The following is a 20,456-nucleotide window of genomic DNA, read 5'->3' as shown; positions in this document are numbered from 1 at the left end:
TTTGGAACCCCAAAAATAGAAAACCCCTCTTTTATAATTTCAATTTCAAACCCTAACTTCACCCAAAAACCCCAAATCCCACCATTTATACAAAATGACCAATACTTATGTTAAAACTCATAAAGGAGAGTAGAATATCCCTACCTCAAGAAGAAAAGACGAGCCAAGCAAGAGATGAGCTCCAAAGATGACGAAATCAACTTCTATTTGGATGAAAATGAAGATCTTGAGAAGCTCCAACTTTTTACCAAAGGAAGGAGGGTGAGAAAATCACTAGATCTAGGTCAAAATGTAGAGAGATAAGGTATTTTAGAGAGAGAAGCTCTCAACTTAGGGTTTTGAAAAGTTTGAGAGAGAGAAAGGACAACAAAAGTGATTTAAAATGTCACTTAAGCGATCTGATATACGTACAGTCCGCTTGAACAGAGAGTGTGACACTCGAGCGTCAGACACAAAATTTTGACACGCTCGAGCGCAAGAAGGTCCGCTCGAGTGCCAAGGCACAACAACAAAGAAATACCCACTAGAGCGCAATTAAGCCCGCTCGAGCGTAGAATACACACTTCCAGTATTTTACAGACCTCAGACAGACGCTCGAGCGCCAAAGGGACCGCTCGAGCTCAAACGCGCTCTAGCGTAATCAACTTTGCTCAAGCGTGAAAAACACTTCCGCAGTATTTCTTTCAGACGCCCAAGTACTGAAGGATTGCAAATGCCGCTCGAGCGCAAGAATACCCGCTCGAGCGGAAGACCAAAATTCTGGGCAACAAGGTTGTAGACCAACTGCCAACCAACCTGTTCTAAACATGCCCAAGACAATCCAAAACTCAAATTCAAAGAGTAAGAGGAGGAAAATGCAAAAACAACAACATTAAACCACAAGACCCGAGTCTGAAACACCATAAAGGTCGAGTTAGAAACCGGGATCGCTATATTCAAGGTTTCATAATTTTCACAACAAATTTTACCAGTTTTAATTTTATCCCTACATGATGTGAGACTTACAGTTTATAATACATTTGTATCTCATTTTTTGTTTAGTCCTCTACATAGGTTGATTATTCTTGCGACTATGGCTTTCCATATCGATCCATAAAAATTCAATAAGAGTCCCATAACAGTGCAAATTATTCCATTTGCGCCGTACTTGCTAACTGAAGGTTAAATAGAATTGAAATTGCCTTAAATGAGTTGAAAAGTGAAAACAATAAAACCTTATTAATTTTCATTTTTTTCTTTTCCATAGGTCAAATGCATACACGATTCATAAAAATTTCTATATTTAAAATTATGAAAAATTATAAATACACTCTTTGAGATTTGCTTAAAATTCTTATAGTTCTAGAAATTACAAATACCCCCATTATCAATTTTTTTTATCTAACAGAATTAACAGAAAAATAAAATCTCTAACTACTGTCTAATATAACAAAGAAATTACTTAAATTGTTAATTGAAATATATTTATGACATTATTAAAAAATGTTAATTGACTTGATCATTTATTAATGAAATGAGTAATTTGTTATATGCCTGAAAACTTGAAAGAGCATGACGTAATTTCTAAAATTACATAGGGTAATCTGTATTTTAAATAACCTCAAATTTGTGTTTTATAAGGGATTTGGCTCGTCTCCAGTTGATAGGTCAAATTTAATAGACAGTCAAGGTGTCTTATCGATAACAGTCATTAAACGGAGGTCTCTTACCAGTAAGAGTTTATAAAATGCATTGGCCCAATATTTTTACTCTTGGTTTAGTGAAATCTTTTCATAAACTCTTAGCAGTAAGAGGCCTCTGTCTAATGACCTTTATTAGTAAGAGATCTCAACTGTCTGGTTGAGTTGAAATTTCAACTGGAGACCAGCAATTCCCATTTATAAAATCATAGAACACATATTATCAAAGTCAAATTGAAACAATGAGGATGAAATGTGAAAATAATGTGAAGGATGATTTTCTCTCCGTTTGTACTTTTAATCTGCCAAACCCATTAATTTTGAGAAAAGGTGAATTTATAGTGGGTTGAAACTTTCTTAATATGTTCAATTGATTATTTTCTTTCAAAACAATCAAACCAACTCGTGAACAACACCTATTGGACAATAAGGACAAAAGGTTGCACTAATGCCACAAAAAGATTTATTACTTCCAATCTATTATAGTGTCCTTTACATGAAACAGAATCATTAATTGTTATGGATCCAACAATTTAAGTTTTGGCATTAAATTGAACATAATAAAATCAATTTATTGGACTTAAATGATTGACTAATTATGACTAACACCAATTTATTGGGCTATATCTTACTGCTTGTTATATTGCTGGCCTTGGAATCTAATGTTTTACAATTATGTTATGAATGTTGCAGGTCATGTTCCCCGCCTTGGAGAAATTGTCTATTGGTGTACTACCAAAGTTGACAAAGATATGGGATAGGAAATTACTTCCATTAGAGTCCTTTCAAGAATTAAGAGACGTGACCATCTGGGGATGTGAGAAATTGGTGAATGTCGGCTCGTCCAATATGCCCCGACAATTACCGAAACTTGAAACACTTGATGTTCGGGGATGTCAAGAGCTGAAAGTAGTAGTATTGGAGAATGGGGAAGAAGAAGAAAAAGCAGAAAACAACACTAGTACCATATCATTCCCTCACCTAACGAGAATGAATTTTGTGAATTTGCAGAGCCTGAAAAGCTTTTGCACCTCTAGATCTGAAACACAATCCCTCTTTACTAGCCAGGTATGAATGTCCTCATCCTTTTTTGTTGCACATGACTCGTAAAACTAGAAACACATATGTATACATACATATATGTATATGTATGCAGCTTTGTATGTATTTTTACTTAGATTAGGCTTCCCTCATGTTCATAATGTAGATCCAAATATGTAGTTTGGGCCCGTGGGCTCACTACGAGTCTTATTTCAATTATTCGGACTGTGCATTTTTTAGGATTTTTTTGTTTATATCATTTGCAAAAAAATTAAATCAATTCGATAATTTTAACCTTTTCAATTTATTGTGTTTGTCATTATACAAATGGATGGTTTTTTTTTTTTTTTTTTAAACATAAAATAGTAAAATTCAAGGTTTCATAATTTTCATAACTAATTTTACCAGTTTTAATTTTATCCCTACATGATGTGAGACTTACTTTTTATAATACATTTGTATCTCATGTTTTGTTTAGTCCTCTACATAGGTTGATTATTCTTGCGACTATGGCTTTCCATATTGATCCATAAAAACTCTATAAGAGTCCCATAACAATGCAAATTGTTCCATTTGCGCTGTGCTTACTAACTGAAGGTTAAATAGAATTGCAATTGCCATAAATGAGTTGAAAAGTGAAAACAATAAAACCTGATTAATTTTTATTTTTTTCTTTTCCTTAGGTCAAATGCTTACACGATTCATAAAAATTTCTATATTTAAAATTATGAAAAATTATAAATACACTCTTTGAAATTTGCTTAAAATTCTTATAGTTCTAGAAATTACAAATACCCTCATTATCAGATTTTTTTATCTGACAAAATTAACAGAAAAATAAAATCTCTAACTGCAGTCTTATATAACAAAAAAATTACTTAAATTGTTAATTGAAATATATTTATGACATTATTAAAAAATGTTAATTGACTTGATCATTTATTAATGAAATGAGTAATTTGTTATACGCCTGAAAACTTGAAAGACCATGACGTAATTTCTAAAATTACATAAGGTAATATGTATTTTAAATAACCTCAAATGTTGTGTTTTATAAGGGACTTGGCTCGTCTCTAGTTGATAGTTCAAATTTGACAGACAGTTAAGGTGTCTTATCTGTAACAGTCATTAAACGGAGGTCTCTTACCAGTAAGAGTTTATAAAATGCATTGGCCCAATATTTTTACTCTTGGTTTAGTGAAATCCTTTCATAAACTCTTTGCAGGAAGAGGCCTCTATCTAATGATCTTTATTAGTAAAAGATCTCAACTGTCTGGTTGGGTTGAAATTTCAATTGGAGACCAACGATTCCCATTTATAAAATCATAGAACACATATTATCAAAGTCAAATAGAAAAAATGACGGTGAAATGTGAAAATAATGTGAAGGATGATTTTCTCTCCATTTGTACTTTTAATCTGCCGAACCCATCAATTGTGAGAAAGGGTGAATTTATAGTGGGTTGAAATTTTCTTAATATGTTCAATTGATGATTTTCTTTCAAAACAATCAAACCAACTCGTGAACAACACCTATTGCACAATAAGGACAAAAGGTTGCACTAATGCCACAAAAAGATTTATTACATCCAATCTATTATAGTTTCCTTTACATGAAACAGAATCATTAATTGTTATGGAACCAATAATTTAAGTTTTGGCATTAATTGGAACATAGTAAAATGAATTTATTGGACTTAAATGATTGACTAATTGTGACTAACATCAATTTATTGGGCTATATTTTATTGCTTGTTATAATGCTGGCCTTGGAGTCTAATGTTTAACAAATATGTTATGAATGTTGCAGGTCACGTTCCCTGCCCTTGAGGAATTGTCTATTGAGGGGCTACCAAAGTTGACAGAGATATGGGATAGGAAATTACTTCCATTAGAGTCCTTTAAAGAATTGAGAGACGTGACCATCAAGAGCTGTGAGAAATTGGTGAATGACAGTTCGTCCAATATGCTCCGACAATTACCGAAACTAAAAAACTTGATGTTCATGCCAAGAGCTAAAAGTAGTAGTATTAGAGAATGGGGAAGAAGAAGAAAAAGCAGAAAACAACACTAGTACCATATCGTTCCCTCAACTAACGTGATTGAATATTTGAAGAGCCTCAAAAGCTTTTGCACCTCTAGATCTGAAAGACAATCCTTCTTCAGTAGCTAGGTATGAATGTCCTCATCCTTTTTTGTTGCACATGACTCGTAAAACCAGAAACACAAACGTATATATACATATATGTATATGTTTGTATGCATTTTACTTAGATTAGGCTTCCTTCATGCCTATAATCTAGATTCAAATGTGTTGTTCGGGCTTGTGGGCATACTACGAGTCTTATTTCAATTATTTGAACCGTGCATTTGTTAGGATTCTTTGTTTATATCATCCACAAGAAAATTTAAATCAATTGGATAATTTTAGCCTTCTCAATTTGTCATCAATAAAAAAAAAAAATATATTTTTTAAAATGCACTTATCAATCATTTTTTTTGGATATGATTATAATAAATTAAACAAGCTAAGATTATTGGATTGATTTTCTTTTTATTATTATTTTTACGATGATATACACTAACTAAGGACTATACAAAAATAAAATTTAAATCATTGAAACGTGACCCGTGGTGGACTCCCACGGTCCAAAAGGCACACTCGTTGGACATGTATTGGTAATGTATATTTATTTTGAATCTTTCATGTTACGTCCTGGGAAAACACCCCCCAATCCTGTTTGTTAGGTTTTATTATTGGCGATCCCGTTTGACAAGGATTTCTTTAAGAAGTTGATTTTCTTCCAAAACTAGGATTACTTTTGGATTTCTATAAGTAATTGGATTTCTTCCAAAACTAGGATTACTTTTGGATTTTCTATAAATAGTTGGTTTTCTCCAAAAACTATTTAATTCCTCCAGAGCTTCTTTTTGGTTCTTAAGGTTTATATCTAGGGATATTTTGTTAGTTTTCTTTGATGTTTTATTGAGTATTCAACTCATGGTTTAAAGAGAGTACATCAAAGGTTTTGTTTGTTATACACAAGAGAGAGAGAGAGTGAGAGAGAGTTGTTCTTCGGTGGATTCTGAAGAATTCGAGCCTGAAGCTTCGGTGGATTCTGGAGTGGCTCATCGTAAAGACAATTCCGAGGTGAAGACGGGGTTGGAAGAGGCACATAGAGGTTGGTTCAATTAGGCGTGGATTCGCTAGGTAATTGAGAGTATGCCTGTGTAATTCCTTTAAATCTTCTTAGTGGATTGTTTTGTGGCTGTTGCCTGTGGTTTTTTAATCACAGTTGGAGGTGTCCAATTGTGGTTTTTCCACGTTAAAATCGTTGTGTTGATTTGTCTTGATTGTTTGATTGGGATTGTTATATACTGCTTAAAATTGTTACATAATCACAAATCAATATCTAGGGGATTTCTAGATTTTTCACTGTTCTCCAATCTCATTCCACATAGATACAAACAATAGATAAACAAATGATGATACAATTCCACAACACTTCTTCCCCATTCAATTATTTTCAAGCTTTACAACATTGCCTCATTACATTCGTAAACAAAATAAAATAGTTCAACAAGTAAGAAACGATACAACAAAAATCAGTTACAAGTTAATTTTTCCCCGAAATTTGTCCTTTGGTACACCAAAACACTAGTCGGTATATAGTCACCAAAATTGCATCAACCACACATATAGCATGGTTTCAAACAAAAGCTTTCACACCCCAAAAGTTTTCAACTTCCCAAAACAGTTCCATATTTGCCAACTCTAGAAATGGCGGGGCGATGGGCACCCAAAACATTTTTCTTCCACATTTGTCGACTCGAAAAATGGTGGGGACGTGGACACCCAAAACCATGTTTTCCCACGTTTGTCGACTCTAGAAATGGCAGGCTTGTGGACGCCCAAAAATATTTTCCCACATTCGTCCGGTAGCATATGTAGATAGGGCAATTGGGCACCTTGACTCCCCGTGCGGGTACCAAATACAATACACAACCCAGCCCGACTCAGTACTCGGACTTATAGACAATTTACCTCCTTTCACCTTTCCACTGTTTTCACCATTATTGTATCATAAAAGAAATTTAATAATGCATATGATGCATGAATTTTTAAATTCTCATTTTCCCCTAATTAATTCCAATGCACAACAATTCCCTCTTCAATAATAAGATTTTTTCATTTGGCCGTCATCACCAGCTTAAGGTGTATATAGAAAAATATTTCAAATCACACCTTTTAACCTCAACATTAAGCAAATACCTTCAATTTTATGTTTTAGAAATCAATTACGCAAAACCCCTTTTTATTGAACAATTTCCAAAACTAAGGTTTATATAAAATTTAGGGATTTCCTCTCTTTCATGAAGTTAAAGCTCATGTTCATCGCAAACAAAAATAATCATCAATACTAAACACAAATCCTTGAAACATTACTCACTTTTGTCTAATCCCTTCACTAACACAAAACAATCTCTCTCTCTCTCTCTATATATATATATATATATATTCACCTATATATACATATATATGATGAGTATCTAATGAAATTACCACATATGAGTTTCAAATTAAAGGTATAACAAGTTAAAAACATCCCTACCTCAAGAGTGGAGGCTACAGGCGAGAATCCACGTGAAACTTCAACAAAATCTCAAAACAATTGGTAAATAGCTTGAACTTGACACGCTCTTCAATTATCTTGATGAGTCTTGGTTGTATCTAAGGCAAAATGTTGAGAAATCAAGGGTTTTGGGAGTTAGGGTTCAGAATGGTTGTTTGAGAGAGAGAATAAGGGAAAAAGTGATGAGAAAATGAGTTGGCTCGACTTTTTAAGTGAGTTGTCCCGAACAGACCGCTCGAGCGAACTTTCCATCGCTCGAGCGAACGACTCAATTTCGAGTGGATTGGTTGAGCGACCTTTATACCGCTTGAATGAAAAACAAGAGGTTCCAGAAGTTTTGCAAAGCTTTAGCAAAAATACTAGGAGCATGAAATCTGTGCTTGAATGACCACTTCATTGCTTGAGCTGTCTTGCCTGCATAATGGCAACCTATTAGGAGCTAAGAATCTTCGCTTGAGCGACCAAATGACCGCTCAAGTAGTTCACCAAAAACAATTGTGACAACCTACCCTCCTAAAATAATTTCGTCTTCAAAATTTCTGTAATTCCTGCCAAAATAATCCCAATAACTCTCAAGAAAAAGGAATGCTACTTTTATAACAATCCCAATCGTCAAATTGTCATCCATTAGAAGTAGAATCAGTCAAACATTCACATTACAACGTATAATTTCAAGTTTTTTTGGTAATCAATGCAAATTCATTGCTTCACTAACTAAGTCACAAGACATTATTACAACCAAGAAGGGTAACAAAATTACACATCGTTAAACAAGTGAGGATATTTTTCATGAACTTCAGCTTTCCTTACCCAAGTGGCTTCTTCTACCCTATGATGATGCCATAGCACTTTGACTAGAGGGAGTCTAGAATGTTCATTGGTCTCTTCTCATAGAAAACATTCTCATCTACTTCAAGGTTTGGCTAATCTAAAACATGGGACAGGTCGGGCTCATACTTGCGAAACATTGAAATGTAAAACAGTTATGTACCCCAGAAAATTGTGGGGGCAAGGCAAGGCGATAAGCAACTTCTCCCACTCGTTCAATGATATCAAAGGGACTAATGAACCTAGGTGATAGCTTTTTGCTTTGGCCAAATCTCATCAAACTTTTTCTAGGCGATATCTTTAAAAACACATGATCACCTACTTCAAAAGACAAGGGTCATCATCCCTTATCTGCATAGCTTTTTTGCCAGCTTTGTGCCGTGATTAACCTCTTCTGAATGATAGCTAATTTTTCTATGGTTTCACGAACAAAATCTAGTCCAAGTATGGGTGAATCTCCTATCTCAGCCCAACATATCGGTGATCTACAAGTATGCCCATTCAAGGCTTCAAAAGGTGCCATCCCGATACTAGCCTGGGAGCTATTGTTACAGGCAAACTCGGCTAACGACAAAAATTTCTCCCATGACTCCTTGAAGTCCAGTACATAGGCTCTCTACATGTCTTCTAAAATTTGAATGGTACCTTTAGACTGACAATTGGTTTAAGGGTGGTAAGCAGTACTAACTATTAACTGAGTCCCAATAACGGTTTGTATGCTTTGCCATAATCGTGCGGTGAAGCGAGGATCTCTATCTGAGATAATGCTCACTGGAACACCATGAAGTCGAATAATTTACCTAACATAGAGTTTTGCTAGATAATCCACTGAGTCGCCCATACACATCACCAGAAAATATGCTGACTCAGTTAGTTGGTCTACTATGACCCAAACGGCGTCATTACCCTTCTGAGTTCTAGGATGACCCGAAATAAAATCCATTGTGATGTGTTCCCACTTCTATTCAGCTATAGGTAAGGGTTGTAACAACCCGGTTGGCCTTTGATGCTTTGCTTTGACTTGTTGGTAAGTTAGGCATTTAGACACAAATAAGGCTACATCATTCTTCATGCCCCTCCACCAAAATTGATGGCTTAAATCACGATGCATTTTTCTTCCTCCGGGATGGACTGCAAGACGGGAGTGATGAAACTCTCAAAGTACGTCATCTCTACAAGATTTTGGTAAAAAATGGCGATCTATATATCAGATACTTGAGTCAGAATGCACTCTCAACTTTTTTTGTTCTTTCCCTTGCAAGATTTCCCCTTTAATTGCTTCCACTTCTGGATCAGTTTGTTGTGCTCCTAAAACTTGCTTGACTAGTGTTGGTTGAGCAAGAATTGAAAACAAGGTGGCTTGACTAGGTGATTCTCCAAGTTGTACAGTGAACTCACTTAGTTCACCTAGCATCTTCCACTCCCTCACGACAAGGCTATTGACCGAACTCAACAACTTTTTACTCAAGGCATCGACCACCACATTGGCCTTCCTAGGATGATAATGTAATTCGAAGTCATTATCTTCCATGTATTCCATCCACCTTCTTTGGCGCAAATTCAAATATTTATGGGAGAATAAATACTTGAGACTCTTATGGTTTGAGAATACATCGAACTTTTCTCCATAAAGGTAGTGCCTCCATAGCTTCAAACCAAAAAGGAATGCCACTAATTCAAGGTCGTGAGTGGGGTAGTTTGTCTCGTGAGTTTTTAGTTTATGTGACCCGTATGCCACAACTTTACCTTCTTGTATCAAGACACATCCCAATCCCTCTCTAGAAGCATCGTAGTACATTGTATAACCCAACCCTCTCTCCAGGATAATTAAGATTGGTGTTGAGGTCAATCTAGTTTTCAATTCTAAGAAAGACTTTTCACATGATTCATTCCAAACGAATTTCACCCCTTTTCTAGTCAACTTGGTTAGTGGTGCCACTAGGATAGAAAAATCCTTCATAAACCATCTATAATACCTGACAAGACCCAAAAAGCTACGAATCTCGAAAACATTCTTAGGTCGTTTCCACTTCAACACTACTTTAATTTTTGAAGAATTTACAGTGACTCCCTCCCTCTCTTGAGACTATGTGGCCCAAAAACTTTACTTCTGAAAGCCAAAACTCACACTTTTCAATTTTAGCGTACAATTGGTGTTTCCGAAGCAATTATAAAACAATGTGAAGGTGCTTCTTGTTCTCCTCTTCAAAAGGTGAATAGATGAGGAAATCATTCATAGAGACTACCATGAACTTATCAAGACAATCTTGAAAGACTCTATTTATTATGTCCATAAAGGTGGTGGAAGCATTAGTTAGAACAAATGGCACCACAAGGAATTCGTAATGGTTGTATCCTGTACGAAAAGCCATCTTAGGGATATCCTCCTTCTTCACTAGTAGCTGATGATAGCCTAATCTTATATCTATATTTGAGAAGCAATGAGAACCCTTGAGTTGGCCAAAAAGATCATCTATGTGGGGCAAGGGATATTTGTTTTTGATTGTGGCTCTATTTAACTTACGATAGTTGATGCATAACGCAATGAACCATCTTTCTTCTTGGCAAAGAAAGTCGGTGCTCCCTATGGCGAGGTACTAGGGCGTATAACACCCTTGTCTAACAATTCCTGTAATTGCTCCTTTAGGACAAGTAGCTCTGCTAGGGCAAATCTATATGGCAACATGGAGATGGGTGTTGCACCAGGCACCAGATCTATAGAGAATTCTACCACACGATAATGTGGTAACTCCGTGAGATCCTCAGGAAAAACAGTTGGATACTCACAAACCACCTTAGGAAATATTTCTCTAATTGTATTACTCTTATCATCGACAATAGTTGCAAGAAGAAAACTAAGTTTGCCTCGACTTTGCGGGTCATACAATGGTAACAACCCTTCATCGGCTCTATTCCCCAGAAAATAAAAATAGTCCCCCCTAGCGGTACATACAGTAACCCTTCCACGGTAGCAATCTATGATGGCACGATAAGAGGATAACCAGTCCATACCAAGAATGACATCAAACCCGACATCTCCAACAATACCAAATTAAAAGACAGTTGACGTTCAACTACCTCGATTACACACCCATAACACCCTTGATTTAAGATAGCCAGACCCTTGATTGGCGACTTAACCACGATGGAAGATGCTAGTTGTTTTACTTTTAAGCCCAAAGTGGATGCGAATACAGATGCGATAAATGAATGAGATGCTCCAGTGTCTATCAATACGCTGGCCTAAGTGTTATAGATAAGGTAGGTACCTCTTATCACTGATGGTCCAGATGATTGTTCAGTAGCAGTGACTGCATAAACTCGCCCTTGGAGGCTCTATTCACCTTGATCTCCTGTCAAAACGTTGGTCGGTTGTGTTAACTGTGTTGATGCGGCCCGTTGTACTGCCCTTAATGTCTGCCTGGACTGAACTGATTGGTAATTCTGCCTCTGACCTTGGCCTTCCTGATAACTCCCAAAACTTTGGGATCTAGAAGCACTCCTTATCATGACTAGTTGTGGACAAGACCTCTTCATATGCCCTGATTGCTTACAATGATAACATGTAGGCAACTGGCCTCTTCCTTGGGCTTTGCTTTGAGAATGAGTTTGTTGTTGATGACCAGGATTTTGTTTGCATTTGGCTACTTTGTGACCTTGCTGACCACATCTGAAACAAGTAACGTGGGTAGGGCCCATGCTTTTAGAACTTCTCACAGAAACAAACCCCTATAACTTAGCTTGATGGGGTATTGGAAAGAAGAAGAAGGACCTCTAGATTTCTTGGAAGATCCAGTATTACTCCTGGATTCTATGTAACTCGGCCTCTTATGCCTCTATCAAGTTTTCTCAGCCTCTAACATATTCTCTACATGAGCTACAGCCTCCACCAGTCTATCATACTCCCTATACATTTTACCCATTACCTTCATCAAAATTTTGGGCCTCAATCTCTTCTCAAATTCTAGATGCCGACGCTCCTCGGTCACCACAAACTCGGACGAGAAACGTGCTAGACTAGTAAAGGTGGCCTCAAATTCCGCCACTAGGGTGTCCAATTTCCTTAAATCCTCGAACTATTTTCTTAACCTCTCCCTAGCCGTGGGAGGCAAAAACTTCTCTTGGAAGGCGTGGGTAAACGCCTCCCAAGTATGCTCTACTTTGTGTTCAATGAACTTTCACCATTGATCAACCTCCCCTTTTAGTTGGTAAGACTCCAATGCCACCCGAAGCTCCCTATCCTCGAATGTCCAAAATCTCAAATGGCTTAAGGATCTGCTCTAACCATTCATCTGCCTTCATTGGATCGGGTCCACTACTAAACTCAGTTGGATTGGAGCGAAAGAATTCCTTCTTCAATAAGGAACTTTGAGTCTCCCTTTCAATTGTCCTCACCGCGTGCTTGGCGCACAGTATTTCTATGGATTCAGGAAAAGCCCCAGCCATCTCTCAAGCTAATGCCCCCATTGTATCTTGGGTCAGAGGGACTGTCGCATCATTTTGTCTTACCCCTTCTTCTTGAGGAGATAGGTCTTGCTGAGCCGGTATGTCTCGCCTACCCCTGCGTGGCTTGCCATGTCACGCCCTACTTCTGGTTACTCAGATTCCATTACCAAACCATTGTTATAAATTCAATTTCAGAGATAACATGTGGAAACTCTTTACATTTATAAGAACAAATGAATAAAGATTCTCTCATCCGAATACAATATGAATGCAACAATAGTTATAATTAAATAAATTGCAGTAGGCTTACATCTTTTAAATTAAGGGAAACGGTTTAACCCCTTTACATCAATGGCATTCCACCCACAAATAAAAGGCCCCGTGGCCAACAGATAAAGAAGATCCTTGACCTTGATACACTTCTCGACGTTCACTTGAAAAAGGATTAGCAACGTGGGATGAACATAAAGTCCAGTAGGGATCTCAACATGATCCTAAACAATAACAACATATAGATAGCTATGATCAGGAATGCTTTATATCATATCATATACATAATGCGACGGTTTATACTGAACATATACTTATACAGGTACTTTTCTTTAAAATCATTCAATTTAGCCAACAACACAAACAATTCACTTTTAATTAAAAGTTTCCATTTATAAATAACGCATCACAATTGGTTGTTTTTTAAAATACTTTCACAAAACCCGATTATTTCTCATTATTTACGCCCAATACAAAACATATGTTCACTTCTGATACATTCATCACATTCCCTTGGCACTAAGTCCATAATCAAGAAACACTTCAACAACTCGCCTAATATGCTTATGTACATACATATATGTCCTAACACGAACACAAAATCAATACATGTCCAATGATTACTACACTATCACATAAAACAATCCGGCCTCACCCAACCATAACCATCACCTACTCATGATAGATAAGGATACATTGAGACAAAATGAGAAACGAAACAATGCTCTACCTGCCATAAGCACAGTATGCAAAGAATACACCTTTTCATAACGAAATGCCAATTTACTAGACACAAGCTGGAAGGTAATGGTACCTCTGCCAATTTACCAGACACCGACTAGAAGGTAATGGTACCTCTACCAAGTTCTCCAGGTGCTAGCTGGAAGGTACTAGTACTTCTTATTCTAAGCGCGACCAATTTTCCATGCGCTAGCTGGAAGGTAATGATACCTTTCATTCTCAGCGCGTGAACATTTCCAACCATCTTGACATACTAGAATGCATAGTAACACAAGTGTACTACATACACGATATTATTCAACACAACAATGCCATCCTCCACCGATGACTAAGGACAAAACCTCTAAGCATATGTATTAAATACACATAAGACAACAATCCAATACCCACGAGACCTTAAGTCCAATAATAATAATATGCAAATGTTTCAAAATCCGACCTCAAGTTCATTATTAATTTACGAAGGGTGATGTCATTTTCTTTCCAAAAAACAATTTTCCTTATTTTCAAATCCATACTACTCCAATCATTTTGGAAAAATTCATTCTCTTCATTTAATTAAAAACCGCATCATTGATGCCAAAGCCACAACTCAATCCCACTCAACATGATTAATCCAAACAGTTTTAATACCATGGTTACCTCTCCCTTTTAGATATTAACTCAATTACATAATCCATATTAACAAAATAAAAAAGGTTATTCAACTTCCTCCCTTTTAAATCCATTAAGTCAACAATACTAAATTAGGGCTTTCCTCCCTCTCAACATAAACATGTTAAACTACTTCCCAATTAACCCAAACAATAACCAACTAAACAACTTCAATCACAAATATCAAACCCTAGATCCTTTTCATGTCTTTCAAGGAAATCTATAATGAATATGATTTTTATGCAATAAAATCTACCATATGTCTATCTATAGACGAGGAATTGAAAAGGAGCCAAGAAATCCTTACCTCTTGAAGCGAAGAGGAGACAACCCAAAAATCATCGGCGACAAAACCACGAACTACTTGGATAAAAAAAAGAAAAAAGAAAAAAGAAAAAGAAAAAAGTCCTTGACGAGATCTACGACCTTTCTCAAAGGATCAAGGTGAAAAGATGGCTCTAGGTGAGTAGATCCAAAGATCTAAGTGAAAAAGTTGAGTTTAGAGAGAGAGAAGGGAGACTCACGGTGTAGAGAGAAAGAGAGAGGAAAGAAAATAATGAGAAAAGTGTGTTTGGAGCCTATTTATAGTAGTAAAATAATAGCCCCAAAGTAAATGAAAAGAATAAGTCAAAATCTCCAAAAAATAGGGCCCAAGCCACACCAAAAAATCTGAAATTTATTCACAGGGGTTGACCCTTAGGACAGTGGTGTCGACCCTTATGAAGAAATGCTGAGACACCAATGTGTGTAGCAGACAAGGGTCGACCCTTGGAACTAGAGGTGTCGGCCCTTTATTTCAGTAGCAACACCTAGAACACAACAGCAGACAAGGGTCGACCCTTGGAGCCGGTGGTGTTGACCCTTTAAACCAACAGAGACACTAAGAGCAAGGCAGAAAGGTGGTGTCAACCCCCAGGAAGACTAGTGTTGACACCAGAACAAATTTTCCAAGTTCCCAAAGAACTTTGCAACGAAAACAAGCGTGAACGAATAATCCCAACAAGTCCAAATCGAATTGGATTCCTCTAAAACCAAGATACAATGACTCCAATGACTCCCAAAATAAAAAATAAAGGAATTAAATACACTCTCCAATAGTTTAAAGGACACAAGTGCTACATGCCACAACCTCTACCGCATGTAGACATCCTATATAGAGGTAAGGAGGAAAGATTTAACTCACAATCCATACACTATATGTCAACTCATATGTCGAACATGAGTTAGACACATACCTATGTAGATGTCTAGGTCACATAAAGCACACCACATAGTCACATAAACACATAGAGCACACACGAGTTACTCCCTCAAGATTTTTGACTAGTCCCATGGTACTCAAGGACCTCCTAGTGGAAAAGGCATTGAACAAGTGCCTTTCCAAAAAAGATTTCGATGACTGCAATAGACACAAGTCATATCCCAAGAGACTAACTCCATACCCACATAATCACACAGACAGGTAAAACACGCAAAGCAAACCAATGTCCCTTGCTAACATGATAACCCTATGTGGTAAAGCTGTTTCCTATGAGCTCCAGGTATTCAAACTCGATTAGCTCTGATACCAATTTGTAATGCCCCAGGAAAACACCTCCCAAATCCTGTTCCCCTATCTCAATCCACATAGATACAAATAGTAGATAAATAGATAATGATACAATTCCACAGCACTTCTTCCCCATTAAACTATTTCCAAGCTTTACAACATTGTCTCATTACATTCATAAACAAAATAAAATAGTTCAACAAGTAAGAAATGATACAACAAAAATCAGTTACAAGTTAATTTTCCCTCGAAATTTGTCCTTTGGTACACCAAAACACAAGTCGGCATATTGTCACCAAAACTGCATCAAGCACACATATAGAATAGTTTCAAACAAAAGCTTTCACACCCCAAAAGTTTTCATCTTCCCAAAATAGTCACTTAGGATGTACTTCACCTTCATTTCCTAAAAATGGTTAGCTTTAGGGTGAGCAAAAGCTCAGTAGGTAATGCATTTAACATGTTATAACATCAATTGAAAAACACATGATCATGCAATGTAATCATTTGGTTGAGATTTTTATAACTGGAGTGCTTCTAGTTATGATTTTATCAGCTGAATATAATAAGTTGATTCTCCTTTATTTAACAAAAAATTACAATGGCGGTCCCTATATTTTACTTCTTGTGTTATTTTGATCTCTACACTTTCAATTAATTCAATTTTTACTCTAATCTTAAATTTTATTTCAATTTGATCCAATTAATAATATTGCTAGTTTTTTAAGGAAAATTATCACTAAATTGATTGAGATTAACTAACTGAGTTGAATACGTTTATAATTTTACCCTCAAGAATATGACACGTGATACTCATATGCGTATTTTTCATTAAAAAATGCTAAGAGTTGTAATTGAATCAAATTGAGACAAAATCATAAATTCAGGGTCAAAATCGAGCCAACTGAAAATACAAAAACTAAAATGACACAAGAGGTAAAGCACAGGGACTACCGTCATAATTTGCCCAATATATATATAGGGTAATGCTACCATGTACAAGTTATGTTATTTGTGAGTTTGATTATCGCAAATGACATAACTCAATACTATGGGAATCATATATATCTATATATATATATATATATAAAAGAGTTATAACCAAATATCAAATGGGGTATAATCAAACAACTCTTAAATCATAACCGAAATAATTTCATAACCAATATCACAACTTGTCATCACTGACAACATAACATGTCATAATCAAAGACACAAAAGTGTAAACCAAAGCATAGAATTTCCTCATATTATATATATATATGTGTGTGTGTGTGTGTATACATATTTCACAATATTTATAAGGGAATTCTATATAACACTTTAAAAAATGATGTATTATATGCCAGACTTTTTGTGATCATTAGTTATGACTCATTTAGTTTTAATTAATTATTGATGTTATTTTGGTTATAACCATTTTTTTTTTATAATACCTCAAGTGATATTTGATTATGATGCATTTTGGTGTTGATTATAACTTCTCATAATATTGGCTATAATTTAATTATGTCTTACTGTAATTGTTATTTTGGTTTAACTAGAGAATTTATTGGTTATCTCTAAATGATATTTAATTATGATTTATTGTTATCCTTCTGCTTATCACTGAAAGTTGTATTAAAATTACAAAAAAAAAAAATCTTAATTTGCATGTGCTACACTCCAAAATAGGAGTGTGTTTTGTAGTAGCTCCTTTTATTTGACATGTTTGGTGTAGCTGGTAAGCTAAAAGTTGATAACAACAAAAAAAAAAAAAAAAAAAAAATAAAAATAAAAACACCCTTTCTCCATGTCCTAAATAGTCTTCTTATGCTTTTAGTTTATTGAAATTATTTCGGTTATGTAATGTATAAATAAAAGGTTCACTAAAATATCTAACACAGTTTAAAAATATATATGTATTGTAAATAACTCAAATAATCTATACCAAATACCCTATTATAATATTGTTAAACTCGTGACACTAACAACTTTTTAATGTATATTTATATATATCTAGACAGGCAATTGGTATTGGCAAGCAGCAAACCTTTTTCCTATTAGGACACTCTCTGTTGCTTTGGTGCAACTTGAGTTCAGGTTTAACTCTCTTACTGTAGGCTATGTTAAAAAATCATGAATTTGTGGAGGGATTGTGAATTCAAATAAAAAGAAAATGAAGTAAAATACACTAAATTTATTTAATCTATTTGTTTTCTCTTGACAAATATGCTATGCAGAAATTTAATCATTCCAAAATAAATAAATAAATAATAAAACATGAAAAAAAGGTGAAAAAACAAAACAAATAACACAAGATATATATGATATGCTCTAGTCCTCTCCCTTCATAAAAAAAACTCCTAACAAAAAAATGAACATGTAGTAAAAAATAATAGATGCTTTGCAACAAAATTCAAAATCCAAATATAATGTTAAGATTTGAGTCCCTTTATTAAAAATTTGCTAAAATAAATAAATAAAAAAACTAATCAAAAGGTACATATTAATTCAATAAGAGAAATTATTTGAATTTTTATTTTATTCATTAGTCTCTTTCACAAATCACTTCTCAAATGCAAAATCTAAAAGTCTATGTTAAAGAATTTTGAATTTTGTTTTCTTAAATGATTAAATTCAAAATGCTTTTTGTAGTTATAAAATCTCCATGCATCTTCCAATAATTTTTTGGAGGGAATTGTATATTTTGTTTTACTTTGACTCCGTCAATATTTTGGTGTGCAGTTATATATGATCGAGTTCAAGTTGCTGAGATTGGAGTATGCTGGATTACCCTCCCACAGTCAATGGCAAACTTATTGTTTCTTCCATTAAGTTAAAAAGAAAAAACATAAAAAATAAAAATAAATTGTTAGATGACTTCTAATTCCCGTCATTTGTGTCTACGTTGTCATTTACTAACTAGTACGTTAGTGTGTTTGTTGTAAAACTATTCAGCTACCTATAGCTGTATAAGAAATGATATATGTGTGTGTGTGTGTGTGTGTGTGGTAGTAATAAACCTAAATGCAATGTCATATTACTCTTCTTGGTTCTTGGACATGCTGATGAGATAGAATTTGTATGATTTTGGATGTGACAACCTGTTCAGGTGACCGCTCGAGTGCAAGAAGTGGCGCTCGAGCGTAGAATTGTTGCTCCTAGTATCTCGCGCATTTGCAGGTGGGCTGCTCGAGCACAGAAAGTAAGATTGCCCTTGACATTTTTATTAGTGTATTTGGAGTCTCCTTGATTTATTTTGGGACATTGATCGAAGTGGTAACATGATGGTAAAGTAAGATTGGACCAAAAACTTTAATTCAGATAATCTTCCTACGAACAGCCGTCACTCTTTTTCCCTTTTATTTTTCCATACTTTGACTTTGAATGTGAGGCCAGAACCATTGGAAAGCTTGTTTCCGGGGCTTCAATTTGGACACAAGAACGACTCTAAACGGAGTCCGGACGAGAGAGTTATAGCTGTTTGAATTTTGCGTTTCTGTGCTAGAAGCATGCTCACTCGATCGAGCTTTTCTTTGCTCGAGTGAAGTGTGCGTTTTTCAGAGAATCTGAGAGCTTGTTTTCTATGCTCGAGCCAAGCTTCCTTCACTTGAGCGACCAGGTCGCTAACAGACATTATAAAGTGACTTTTTGGCCCAAAAATTATATTTTTTCTCCCTCTCTTCTCCTCTCATCCTCCAAACCTGAAAACCTTACCTTCCAAACTCTTGATTTCTCTACTTTTTACCAAAGATTCACCCAAAATCTTTTAACAAGGTTGAAGAACAAGCATGGATCAAGACTTTTACCGATTATTTTGTGATTCCATTGAAGTTTGAAGATGGGTCTTCACCCATAGCTTCCAATCTTAAGGTAGGGGTCCTATTTCTTCTTCAATACTTGCATTAATAGATAGATTTGTGGTATTTTGATTATAGAAATGCAAAATCTACATTTTTGAGCATATAGTGTTATATCATGGAATTTGTGGGTTTAGGGTTTGAAGTGTTGGGGTTCAATTGCTAGGTTAAGATTGTGGATTATGAACCTTAGGTGTATAATCAATGGGAAAATTGGAATAAAAAGTAGTGGTGTGAGAAGTTTTAATTTTTCTTGAAAGTCTTGATATTTCTTGAAAACTCTAAGTTGACTCATGACGAAAATTAATGATTTTGCCTAAGTTGAAAGTAGAATCATGAAATTGAGAGGTTGAATTATATATATACAAGTTTAATTGAATTTTGGAAGTGTTTGAAAATTATGTTAAAAATTAGCGAATGAACCTTTATTATGGATATTGTAAATCATGCTATAATATGAAGTGAAATTTGGGGAAAAAGATTTGTTAATGATATGGATGACATGAGACTTGGGATGAAATGAGAATTTAATAGTTCACCTTGAATTATGTTGAATTACATTTAGTGGTGTTGAATTGAATCATGTTGAATAGTGTTGATCATGTTGAATTATGTTGACTATGTTGAATTGTGTCGAATTAAGTTGAGTTGTGTTAGGTTGTATTGAGTTTGGGTTGATATTTGGAAAAAAAGAAAAAGAAAAAAAAGAGGGAGTTTTGCCCTAATTGGATCAAATTGTTATTTTGTACAAATAATTGAAATTGTCATTGTA

At 35.2% G+C, this 20,456-nt stretch overlaps 1 protein-coding gene across 3 annotated transcripts in view; it reads left to right on the top strand.

Moving 5' to 3' along the window:
- The window catches only part of LOC114272602 (disease resistance protein At4g27190), a 63,215-nt gene extending 44,353 nt beyond the window's left edge, over positions 1–18,862 (top strand). The window contains exons 4-7 of one of the 3 annotated variants that reach the window (XM_082879340.1): positions 2,373–2,747; positions 4,531–4,893; positions 17,845–17,924; positions 18,570–18,862. Coding sequence is in view for 1 of the 3 variants with exons in the window: in XM_082879341.1 (XP_082735467.1) it covers positions 2,373–2,747; positions 4,531–4,794 (639 nt within the window). In the remaining 2 variants the exon portion in view is untranslated. Of the gene's footprint in view, positions 1–2,372; positions 2,748–4,530; positions 5,146–17,844; positions 17,925–18,569 lie in introns of those variants that run through there. The other 2 variants (XM_082879339.1, XM_082879341.1) reach the window with 2 other exon arrangements.
- Positions 18,863–20,456: the final 1,594 nt, after the last annotated feature.

This window comes from Camellia sinensis, chromosome 7, assembly GCF_055761805.1.
Source record: "Camellia sinensis isolate YWXY chromosome 7, ASM5576180v1, whole genome shotgun sequence".
Taxonomy (NCBI): domain Eukaryota; kingdom Viridiplantae; phylum Streptophyta; class Magnoliopsida; order Ericales; family Theaceae; genus Camellia; species Camellia sinensis.
Note: the sequence above shows the minus strand (reverse complement) of the source record. Positions and strands in the feature narration are given on the sequence as shown.